General features: G+C 48.0%; 1 protein-coding gene across 4 annotated transcripts in view; it reads right to left on the bottom strand.

Moving 5' to 3' along the window:
* APBA2 (amyloid beta precursor protein binding family A member 2) overlaps window positions 1-12,388 on the bottom strand; it is a gene marked incomplete at both ends in the record, with an annotated part of 49,576 nt that extends 37,188 nt beyond the window's left edge. For all 4 annotated transcript variants that reach the window (XM_080914006.1, XM_080914007.1, XM_080914008.1 and 1 more), the window contains one exon: window positions 11,435-12,388. In XM_080914006.1, the coding sequence (XP_080770132.1) occupies window positions 11,435-12,388 (954 nt within the window). The remainder of the gene's footprint in view (window positions 1-11,434) is intronic.
* Between the last annotated feature and the right edge of the window lie 273 nt (window positions 12,389-12,661).

The raw sequence follows: 12,661 nt of genomic DNA, 5'->3' as shown, positions 1-12,661 counted from the left end.
TTCTTCTTACAACTCAGGCCACTACTGTAATATTTACCTTGAGTGAAAGGGGCCTGGGATAAAGTGTTTATTCCTGTGTTAGTCACTCCTGTAGGGTGGCCACTTTTACAACGAGATGTATGAGATATATGGCTTCAAAGCATCAAGGCAGACACACCGGGGATTAAGCTGGTCAGACCACCTGTCTTTGAGATCTTTAGGTGGGTCCATGGCTGGAAGGAGGGAACGGCCATGCTCACCCATGCTCATGCCGGGCACTTCACGGAGCACCTTAGACTAAAGATTCCTCATCGTCTCCTTGAACGTCACCTTCCCCGCCGCACAGCATTTGCCTTCTCCATTATGCGTGCATCTGCTCTGTATCACCAAGTGCATTTATAATGCCAAGCGATCATTACCGTCTTTTCATCCGGCAAATGCCAGCATCTAGAACCAGCTTCCGCCCCCTAATTTAAAGGTCCCCTTTCCTATACTATCTGTCAGTCTGGCCACCATTCCAGACACTGATGGCTGGTGCCTATTCTCCAGCCTGGCTTTGGGTTCTGGCCTGACCCTCTGAGGTCCTCCACGCTACTGACCAGAACAACCAGATAAACACAGCATGTACTTTATTTTGTGCCGTCTTTCCATAGAACCTTGTAGGGTGCAGGAGGAGGAAGAGGGCGGTTGGCCACTCATTTCAGAACATAATCCCATTTTTTTCCCTAAATTCACCTTTGTAAGGGACTATCTTGTCCACACTTAGCCAGTCCTGAGTAAGCATTTATTCATTCTGCACCATGCAGGGAACTCCTCACTAAGGGGAAGGGGATTTCCAATGAGAACCCTACCCTGGGCATTCCGCAGGCAACATGGAAAATAGGCTTCTGGTAACTGGACTTTACAGTTTTTGCTGAGATTAAACCTTCCCTGGGATATGTCAGGGTATAAACAGATTTGCAGTGAAAAGCCATCCTTTAGAGAGTAAGTCCGAGGAGCTGGAGGGACCAAGTCTGGCCTGCCATAGGGTCAGGGCTATTGCAGGTCCCCCCCCCCCCTCAATTTCAGAGTAAGCAGAGGCCCTGCTGACTAGACCTTGGTCAAAATGTAGAAACAACCGAAACATCCATCAGTAGTTGGAGAGGGACAAGACACCCTCTACTCATGCCATGAAAGACCATTCAGCCCTAAAAGAGGGAGGTTTCAATACACTACTGCAGCACCAAGCTAAAGCAGGCTAAGGGAGAGGTCAGCCCAAAATGGTGGCATCACGTGAGACTGAAATATCCGGAATAGGCGAATCCATAGAAATAGAAAAGAAATTTCTCCTTGCAAGAAGTTAGGGCAAGGGGAGACTGTTTAGGGGTAAGAGGTTCTGAGAGAAAGTGGGGATGTTCTGGGTCCAGATGTAGTGATGACTACAAAGCGGTTCCTGAAAGCCATTGGATGACCGCCCCCCCTCACAATAGTGAGGGCTCATTGTCAGATGCCAAATCACATGTCAAGTGTGTGTTAGACTTCAAAGCAATGGCAGCTGACAGTCAGTATGCAGCCGGAGTTCAGCTCTGGCCTAGCAAGAGTGAGGGTATGGGCTATGAACATGGCACTGCCTGAACAAATGAATGAACAGAAGGATGAGGGGAGAAAGAACAACCGTCTCAATGTCTAAACACCCTGCCTTCCTTGTGGCCTGTCCAGCTTCGCCGTGCCCTGCTGCATGAAGGTGACCCTCGAGCTTCAGCGTGGAGGCAAAGTAGAAGGTCAAGGGGAGGAGCAGGTCACGCAGACTTCAAACCCACATAATTGTGTTTCTCTGGTGCACCTGCCTCACATCTGGAGAGGCCACAGCAAAGGCCTTCAAGGGAGCACAGGAGTTCCATGGCTTCACGCTGATGCATACCAAACAGCAAAGGAGAATCCTATTTGATTGTGATCAAGTCTCAGACAAGAATATCTCCACCCACCCTGCATAAGCCCTCCTTTGTGTCAACAGGGCTTCTTCCACTACAAGTTCTGCCGGTTAGCCACCAACAGCTGCAAGTGTCCCCTACCAGTCTGAAGATAAAATGTCAGATGAATACAGTGAAACGCTCACAAATGCAATTGCCTGAAGTTATCCACAGCTCAATCCTGGAGTCCTCCTGGGAGCCTGGCCTAGACCATCCTTTGAATTCCCTTAGCTTCCCTGCACTTAGCCTCAAGCCTTGCGCACACACACACTGAGAAAAAATGAGCTTGACATCTGAAACTAAGGTGCCCGTGTCAGAAAGAAAGCCGGTGACCAATGCTAAGTCAATATTAGGCTTCAATTTCCAGGGGCCATCTTCTGTATTTAACTCCCATCCATCCACATGGGCTGGATGACTGGAACAGAGTTGCCACCAGCAGAGCTGTGCTCTCCTAGGAGGAAAAAGCGTCCCCAGCTTCAGCCAGTATGAATAGTCCTCGGAAATAACCGACTTCCAACTCACAGGAACAACCCAGTGCAGCAGACACGAACGCTAAATCCTGTGACTCAGAATTTAAAAGACATGTCACCAAATAACACGGTAAGAGGATACCAAGGATCCAATTAGCATCTCCCTGCCAAGCGTTTGGGAATATAAAAAAAGGGGATGTTTGCTTTTTGAAAGCTAATGGGAAGGAGAAAGAGTAGAATTAATGTTTAGTGTTAGATTTTTCCAAGACAGGAGGGTCTCAATTTATGACATGAGTTTTCCAATTTTTCTTTTTGTCTTACTTTGTGGGTGCAAATGTAACATGCAATATGCATTCAGGAGGAACTGCACTTTAGATTGTAGATTTGGACTGCCCGAGGGCTGGGAGGATGCGATACAGCTGTCCTGTCTGGATGCTGGTCGCCATAGCAAGCCACAGCCCCTCAGTCAGGAACACAGCACAGCTATTTGTGGTACCCTGTTCACGTTGGTCCTGATGTTGGGACTGTGGTCCCCATTTATTTTTTTACTTACAATTTTATAAATTAAGACTTATGAGCTTATCATTATATAAATCCATCGTATTTCAAGGCATGTCAGTGTGCAGCTTTTAGTGTGCAGGGTATGATCTCTGCCACGTCCCTGAGCCTGGGTCTGTGCTTACAGCCTTTTTTTATAATCATTTGTGTCACACCCTCCCACCAAGGTAAGATCATGTTCCATATAGACCACAACCCAAAACCCAGGAGAGAAAGAGTGAGATGAGCTAGTCACAGACTGTGACGGCCCTGGTGTTCTCTAAAGCAATGCTGACCCACTACCTCATGCCCACACACAGTTCCGTGCCCACATCCTAAATGAGGGTATGTGGGTCTACTGTTGTTCTAACTGAACCAGTTCAACCGGTCCCACATGACCTTGTCTGTGTGTGATGCTCGCGACTCACATTCAGACTGGCTAAGCTTGGGTATTGATGATCCAAACTGGCTCCAATTAGTCAACAACACAAAGATGTGTCTTTTACAATAGTAGATAAATTTACTCTGACAACCATTTTTAAGTTGTACAGTTGAGTGGCTTGAAGCATATTCACCAACCTCCACATCCTGGTCTCCCTTGCACAGCTGGGAGCCCCAGACCCCTTAAATTACAACTCTCCACTCAAACCTCTCATAGCCCTTGGAAGACATGGTTCTACTTTCTGTACTGGTAACTTCATGGGAGTGTAGCACATGACATCTGTCCTTTCGTGTCTGGCTTACATCAGTCTGCACACTGTCCTGAGGGCTTAGTGCGTTGTAAATGCGGAATAATGTCAGTGTAGGTAAATCCTTTTTTTTTTTTTTTTTTTTTTTTTTTGTCCATTCATCACAATAACTGAGGCACGGATGATCCACAAATCCCTAAAAGAAAGCTCCAATCCATGATCTCTCCTCCAGAAGCCAGACTGGCCATGTTGTAGGTATTCTGGCTTTTCAGTCTTGGAGTTCAAAGGGGGAAGAAGAGTAGGAGTCTAAGTTAACTGGCGACTAAAGAGCGGAGAGCCCTGCTTTTGTGCCTTTGGGTTTTGAAGACGGAATGATCTTTCCCTTGAAATCTGACCGATGCTTCTAAAAAGGGCTGCGTGCTGCTCTTCCCACACCTGGGGGTGAATGAATGAACAATTGGCCTCAGGTGGAGAGACACCAGATTCTGTGAAGGTAGACATTCTAGAAAAGTAACCTGTGGGATCACTGGGTAAACCCTGACTCAGCAGGTTTTGCATGCCACCAGGGCCACCCACCGCCCCATGCACACACTTTCCTAAGATGCCTGGGTTGTGTTTGCTTTCTTGTGCTGTCTGCCATATGGTTAGAAGTTATTGATGAACCCTTAGCTACCATATCCCCTGTCTTTGTTAGTGTCTGATTTGACGCTGGGTGTGAATCAAATGCTGTCTGTCACACATCTGTAGAACACACCGTGTGTGTCATTGTGTGTTTCCACATGTCGCAGTTATCCATACTGACCTCCTTCCCAAACAGATGAGGTTTCTAAAAGTTCTAACATGGATCAGTATTTCCCAGACAATGCCATGTGACTAACCTTATCTATCAACTGGATGTTGCTCCAGCCACTGGTAAATATGAGGCCCTGAGAGATGCTGTGGGGTCACAGACAAAAGCCAATCAGGAAGAGAGGGAGAGATATGCACAGAGGCCAGCTCCCCGCCTCAGGTCATGCATCTACAGTCACCCCCACTAAAAAAATTAGTGAAATTCTCGTCAATGTCACAAACACAGTGGGTGGGTCATCCTCTCTAGCCTGCCTCTATTTCTTCAGGTCCATCCCTGTAAGTTCCTCAGCTACTGCAACCCTCTTTCCATCTCCAAGGCTGATGTATACTCTCCCTTCCCAAACTACCAGACCTGCTCCACCTTGCCCCTGTGGTCTAACATGGCCACATCTCTGAGAAGTCCTCCAAAATTTCCCTGCTGACTTTGGCTTCTCATGTCTCTAGCCCTTGGCTTTTAGACTCCAATTCTTTTTTTATTTCAGAGTCTCTCTCATGATGACCATTCTCTGTCTCTGTCTGTCTGTCTGTCTGTCTGTCTGTCTGTCTCTCTCTCTCTCTCTCTCTCTCTCTCTCTCTCTCTCTCTCTCTCTCTCTCTGTGTGTGTGTGTGTGTGTGTGTGTGTGTGTGTGTATCTCATCACTATCCTCAACCTGGGGCCTCTGTTTTCCCCACTTTCTCGTGGGAATCTCAGCTCATCATTGCTACAGCCGGAGTCCACACTGAGGATACTCACACCCTTCCATAATTTCCTCACTCATTAGTTGACTTCCCAAAGCCTCCTTCATGTCTCACCTATGCCGGAGTCTGACCTCTGACTGGAACTCCTGCCTGGATGGGCACCTTTCCACCTGGATGAAGGGTGGAGTAGCAGTCTCTCCTTGTCTGCCCCACTCCAGAATGAGTTTTCAAGTGCAAGAGTAGGGCCACCCTCACCTTAGCAACCTCAGAACTTGAATCACATAGTCACTGGTCTGAATGGGCAAGAGGGGGATGCCCAGCCAGCTAGCCCAGGATGTGGGGTGTCCTATAGGAGAGAGTTGTTTTTTGAAGAACACAGACATTAAGAGGAGACACAGGTGAGAAGCCTCTAGTAAAGAGAGCTCCAGGCTGCATTTGAAGTCAGCGAGAGGCCAGTGTAAGTTCCCTGTCACTTTTTTCCATCAGAAAGCAGGGGTAAGAAAACCAGGGCAGCAACGGGAGCTGTGAGTGTCTCCTGGAAAGAAGCCGAGAAGATGCCATGTGAGAAACCCCCACCCTGGTGACCTTCCAACAAGACTGGCTACCCCCTCCTCCCAGCCCCCATTCGTCCCAGGCCACTCATCTGTGGCTCTAGGTAACCCTGATACTTCTCCTGCCCTACCTCATCAGCCAGGATTACTTCTTCCTGTGTCACCCTTCATATGTAACCCCCAGTCCTGGCCAGCATGGGCCATCTCCTAAACTGAAGATTTCCCCAGACTTAAAACTCATCATTACTGTTGCCGCTGCTACCGTCACCACCAGCACTACCACCACCACCATCCTCATAATAATCATTATCTGGATCAATACCACACACTTTTCACACTCTATCAGCACCCAGGCCCGAGTCACTATTCCTCCCCAGCCTCGGAGATGGGTGTACTCAGCGCAGGTAATGTGCACAAACTGGTCTGCATAGCAGGCTGAGATCCAAGTTTCCTGGCTTTGAGAGATATAGTCTCAACTATCACAAGCTGACTTGTCCTGAAGCTGTTCCTATTTTAATGTTAATTCTACTTCCCCAAGAAGTGCTGCCTAGTCACATACTCAGGACTTCATGAAAACCTGCCCGTTTTAATTAGTAAAATTAAGGCGAGAGCCGGTGATTGGGCAGGGGAAGGGAGGTGGAGAGAGGGTCAGAGGTCAGAGGTCAGAGGACAGGGGAGGACCAAGGGAGAAGTTCCAAGATGGACGTCAGGAAGAATGAATTAGATCCAGGTGGGCCTAATTGGCTTTAAGTAGCTATAAAAATTAAGGATTTTATGTCTAATATCTCATATGGAGGGCAGTTTGTATCTTTGTCTGTTTCATGTAATCTTATTGAGTAGAGGTTCTGTGGATTGAGAGTTTGATATATAAACTTGTATGAAAAGCTGTCTGGCCTTAGAGTTGTGTTTGTGTTGGGATTTGGGGTAAAGAAACACCCCAGGACAGAGGCAGTAGGGAAGGTGGAGTGAACCACCAGGAAAGGGAGTCGTGTGGATGGAGTGGGACCATGGGGGCAGCTTGGACAGAGTGACAGAGTCTGTGTGCCAGCTCTGTACTAGAAGCGGTGATAAAGAGACAAGCCTTTTTTTTCTTCTTTTTCTTATTTTTTTTTAATATTTACTACAACAAGAGGAATGAGATCCAGGTAGCATTATATCTGCTTGTTTGGCACTAATATTTACATGGCAATTAGTAAGGGTTCTTTGCAAAACAAGTTTTGGTGAAATGTCACAGACAGCATCTCTGTGAGGAACAGTGACGGACATGACACTCAATGTGGCCGAAGGCCTGGCTAACACTTCGCTTTAGCTGTTGTATTAAGCTGGCTATGAGGTATTGATTTTCTTGTTTTCCTATTATCAAAGGGCTCTTGCTAGAAAACACTGCTGGGTTGGTGATAAATAGAAATCACGAAAACCACAAATAATCAAAACACATATTTGGTTGACTGAGCCCACGGCGTAGAGCTGCCGAAATACACAGCCTGAAACCCCCAAGGTCCAACAGACTAAATCTCTCTAAGGAGATTTATCTCATGACAGACCTCACAGGGAATCAGGTAAGGGGACAGGAGCAAGGGAGACTCTAAAGCAATCTATGTCTCATTTGTTAAAACCACACACAGAAAACCTGCCATCACAGACCAGCATACACACCTACAGGACAGGTAAGTTAGTTGTATGGAAATGTAAACAATCAACACTGATGTATGACTCAGGCCCTGGCCCTCAAGAAGTACAACAAGATCCTGAGAGGCTCTGCCAGATCAAGACAACTACAGAGGCAGACGCTCACAGCTAACCATTGAACTGAGAATCGGGCCCCCAGTGGAGGAGTTAGAGAAAGGACTGAAAGAGCTGAAGGGGTTTGCGACCCCATAAGAACAACAATACCAACCAACCAGAGCTCCCAGGAACTAAACCACTATCCAAAGAGTAGAAATGGAGGGACCCATGGCTCCAGCTGCATATGTAGCAGAGGATGACCTTGTTGGGGTGGGGAGGCAGGAGGGGGTGGGAGGGTGGGTGGAGGAGCACCCTCATAGAAGCAAGGGGAGGAGGGATTGGATTGGGAGTTTATGGAGGGGAAACCGGAAAAGGGGATAACATTTGAAATGCAAATAAAATATATCCAATAAAAAAAAAGAATTTCAGATGAAACAAACTGGAATTTTCGGTTCAAAACTTAAATAGTTAAAAAAAAAAAAGAGTGGGCACTTTTCACGTTTAATTAAAAAAGAAGTACAAAAAGAGAGAAAACACCATGTGTATGCACAAAGATTTTCTCACATACAGGAGAAAATGCCACCCACCACCTGCATGTGCCAGGGTAGTCACAGACAAATAAATAAATGGGGACCATGCGGCATGTCACCCAAATGCAATACTCAAAGGTCTGTGAAATAACCGTGAAAATCCTATGTCAGCATGGAGAGATGCTCATGGTGTGCCCGGCAGAGCATGCTGAATCTCAAAGGTACCTGGGCTGTAAAGATAGCTGTGTGCTCTATGCTCTGTGCTGTGGTCTGACGGGAACACCGAGAACATGAAGATAGGTCTTTGTGCTGGGTAGTGGGTCTGTGGGGAATGCGTCTCTCATACACATACTGTGTGCTCACTGCCATCCACGCAGTGACTAAAGGATGATCTTCAGGACGTCCTGAGAAGCCACACAGAATGACCGAGAGTGTCCATTGGTTCAGATTTGGGGATCATTTTTTCCCTGACTTTGCAATGTTTACATGTACATAGTAAGACACACTTGGGATGAGACTGCAGCATGAACACTCATGTCCGCTTCCTACATGGGGTAGCCTAACACACTGTTTAGTGCTTTGACCATAGCCCTGTGTTAGCACTTAAGAAACCAGCTTTAGAGTATTTAGGACTGTGTTTTCAGATCAGAGGACACTCAAACCGTGTTTCAGAAACTAACCTTGACTATAATTCTTAAGCTTTAGAACGAGTAGGGAAGAGATAAGGGATGCTGAGGCTGTGTCTCTCCAGTCGGACACTTCCAAGGCACTGCCTCTCTGATCTGAATGTGCCATCTTGTTGAAATGTGAATAGGATTGGGTAGTTCTGGGGTGCCCTGTGTGGGGCCCATGCTATAAGCCAAGGGTACATTTTACAGAGAAAGTTCACTCTGTCTCTCTCTGTGTCTCTCTCTGTCTGTCTCTTTCTCTGTCTCTTTCTGTCTTTCTGTGTCTCTGTCTTTCTGTCTTTCTCTGTCTCTCTCCTCTCTCCCCCCCCCCTCCCCCTCTCTCTCCCTCTCTCTTTCCCCCCTCTCTTCCCCTCTCTCTCCTGCTCCCTCTCCCTTTCCCTCTACCTCTCCTCCTCTCCCCCTTGCCCTCCCCCCTCTTCCCCTTCCTCCCTGTCTCTCCCTCTTCTTCTCCATCTCTCCCCCCCTCCATCCCTTTCTCCTTTCTCCCACCCTTTTTCTCCCTCCCTGTTTTTGCCTCCCTCCCACCCTCTCTTTTTCTCCAGATTCGGTTTTTCCTATAGCCTTGGTTCTAGGCAATGCTGCACTAAACAGGGAGATGGGTCTCCAGGCTTTTGACTGTTGCTGGCACAGCTTGTCCATCCCCTGGAGAGTAAGATTCCTTTTAGGAACACAGCTGCGATTTCAAATGAAGCACCTTCGAAGTATCCAGTGCTGTGCAATTCTCTAGAGAATCTGGTTTCCAAGGTGATCCCAGTGGATATTTATGGCTCGATTTATTCACCGGAGGATGTTAATGACCCACATTCAGAATTCCTCGTGTGTGAGTTGAACAACTCGGGACTACAGAGGATGTTAATGACCCACATTTAGAATTCCTGGTGTATGAGTTGAACAACTCGGGACTACGGGATATACAACTTATCTACATGGCAAGACCCAACAGAGCCTTCCAAAGGAGCACTCAGCTCACTTATTTATGAGGGCCAGCACAGCCTAGAGCTAGGTCCTGCTAGGCTATCCCTCCATTGGATCAGCCCATGGATGAACAGACAAACTAATCAATGCATGATCGCAAAAGCAACAATAGGGACAATACCAAAACAACAAAAATAACCTACTATAATCATTAACTGGCTTCTGGGAGTTTTCCAATTTCTTGGCTGAGCACATCACTTTACGGACACCCTGGGCTGAGAGACTGAAGCACCTGCTTTTCCGTTCAACACCTTTCTCTGGAAGAACAGACTTCCTTCTTATCGCCCATGATGGTGGAGGTGTCACCCAGTTCCACCAGCCTTCTGATTGGCCAGGACCACTCATTTATTTAACCATTTGCATTCATTCACACACACACACACCCAAGCTCTCTAACCCCAAAGGTCTCTGGAATTCTATTCAACTTCATTCATTCATTCATTCATTCATTCATTCATTCATTCTGTTATCATGAAGGGAAAGCAAACAAACAAAAATACAGAACAACGCCCCAGTATTCTAACTCCATACCAGGTTCCAAGTCAATTTTCTCCTGACAGACCTTTGACAGGGAGGCCACTTATTACAACAAAACACAGTATGTCATGTGCTCTACACAACCCACGCCCATTCCTGCAGTGCCATTGCTGTCGCTGGGGGAGAAGCCCATGCTCTGAAAAGAATGAATAAAAATGTGGGGTATTTTGAGTTGAAGCCCAGATCAGGGCTCAGAATCCCTGCCCCTAACGTTCACTAGTACAATAGAATTTACACCCCATAGCATGGACCCCCCATGAAGGCAGTACTGATGTCGGTGACAGGGCACCCCCAAAATGAGGTCAGCTGGCACTTAAGTAACTCAAAGAGAACAAAAGGCACCAAAGTGTGTGTCGGAATGCACAGTAAATCCGTGTGGTTTACATTTCAAGCACAAGCTTCACCTGTGTATGTCTGTGTGCACGCATGTGTGCATTAGCGTGTGCATGTGTTCAATTCAGTATGTACTGAATACATATTCATACTCATGAAATCTTCTGAAGGAACATAATTAAGGCTTTACAAACCAGAAAAGCTGTCCATATGATGGGCCAAACAGAAATTTCTTTATACAAATTCAGTAATTACATCTCCTTTAACAGCTCACTGTGATTTTTTTTCCTGATTTGTGTGGATGGGGGGGAGCGGGATAGTGGTTTTCCAGATATGTTTATTAGACTACATACTCGCTTTGATGTAACTTAAATAAAGCACGATTATCACGCTATCCCTCGTGTTAGCATGTACTTCTTTACAACTTTGTCGCATTCTGAAAGAGTGACTTTTCCCCCCAAGACTAGTTTTTCACAACTGAGCGCCTGTCTGGTCAAGATCGCTTTGGAGAAGTTGTGACAGGCACCGTGAGGTGAACTCATCTCACGGGGTAGGGAAGTGCGTCAATGCCTGTGCCCTTTGACCACCATCCTAACCAGTGCCCTGGTGGCCTAAGGAGGCCACCTCTGGGACTCAGCAGAGCACCAGGGACACCCTCCTACTGTGAGCTGGTTAAGGAAGTAGGATTCGACCCGGTGCAGGGCATTTCCTAAGAGATAAGAGCCTCGGCGGCATGGGTTCCTTAATTTACTGGATGGATTTGTAAGTGACAACACATTCCTGGATTATCAGTTACCGAACAATTAACTCAGCTCACAGTATGAACTGGATAGCATCTAACACCCCCTCTAGGTGTCAGCACACCCCCCATTAGGCTTCACTACCCACTGGGCGATATCATGTTCCCCAGGGCCACCCCTTCCCTGGGGTAGTTAAGGCATACCTGCTCTTGGGGCCACTTCGGCCTCTCCTCTGGGGTCCTGGCCTTGGTCTTGAGTCCTCTCTGGGGGTCTCCAGGGTGCTTAGCCTCAGGGGCAAGGTTCAGTGACTTGGGCCTTGCTTCTTGCCTACTGGGTCCGTGGCCGGTGTCACCGGGTGGACAGGGCTCGGTGGAATCCCCAGGGTCCAGCTCAGGCATGTGCTCAGGGCTAGCCTCGCTGGCACTGGTGATACTGGTCATGCTCAGGCTCATCTTGATCTCAGCCACTATCTGGTCGATGTCTTCCTCCTGCTCCTCTAGGTCCCCGTCCCCACGCCTCACGCGATACGGGGAAGCGCCACCCGTGTTCCCATTGGTCTCGGTGGGGTAATAGTCCTGGTAGCTCTCCTTGCTGGAACAGTAGTGGCCATCTTCTTCCTGGTCATGGACCTCCAGGACAGAAGGGTCATCCTCCGGGATAGGCAGGTGGCTGTCTGGGTACTCCTGACTGTTTTCGTCCCCGGGGCTGTGAGTATGAGGGTCCACTGAGTCTGTCCAGTCTTCCACCGCCTCCTGACATTCATCGGTATCCACAGGATGTGCACCGTGGGCTATGTATTCCGCTCCATTACAGTCCATGCCCTCCAGGTAGCTGTCATCCTCAGGACAATAGCGGATGTAGTAGGTGACACCCTCCTCCTCCTCGGGGAGGCCCTCGTCATAGTCCTCCTCCTCAGATGTGTTGTTCACATAGTCTGAGCTGGAATCTCCATCGGGGCTGTGGTTGTGACACTCCTGTTCCTCAGGTGTGGGGCTCTCTGGCCTCAGAGTGCCCAGCTCCAGACCTGTGGGTACATAGCTCTCCAGAGGCAGTTCTGTGTCCTCACTCTCGGGCTCCTGGTCATGGGGGATAGGACCCGGCCTGGCCCTGTGGTCCAACATGCTGCTTGTAGTGCTCTGGCGCTTGCGGTGGGCCATTGCAGACGCTCACACAGCCATCGTTACCTGGAAGCAGCCACTGTGGAAAGAAAGGTAGAGAGAGCGATCAGAAAGTCCCATTAGACCATGGCCAACCCAAGGCACACGGCACTTGCTATGTGACCAAACCGCATTGCTATATCTTGCACACTTATTCAGAGCATAGTGAATGAACAGCTATTCGAAGGACATGGAAATCCCATCTGGATGCCTTGGGGGTGGGGAACATGACCATGTCAGAAGGTTTAAGGACAGACATCAAAAGAAGGCATG

The sequence above is a fragment of the Micromys minutus genome (assembly GCF_963924665.1).
Source record: "Micromys minutus genome assembly, chromosome: 3".
NCBI classification, from domain to species: domain Eukaryota; kingdom Metazoa; phylum Chordata; class Mammalia; order Rodentia; family Muridae; genus Micromys; species Micromys minutus.
The sequence above is the reverse complement of the archived record's forward strand: the minus strand, read 5'-3'. Positions and strand labels throughout refer to the sequence as shown.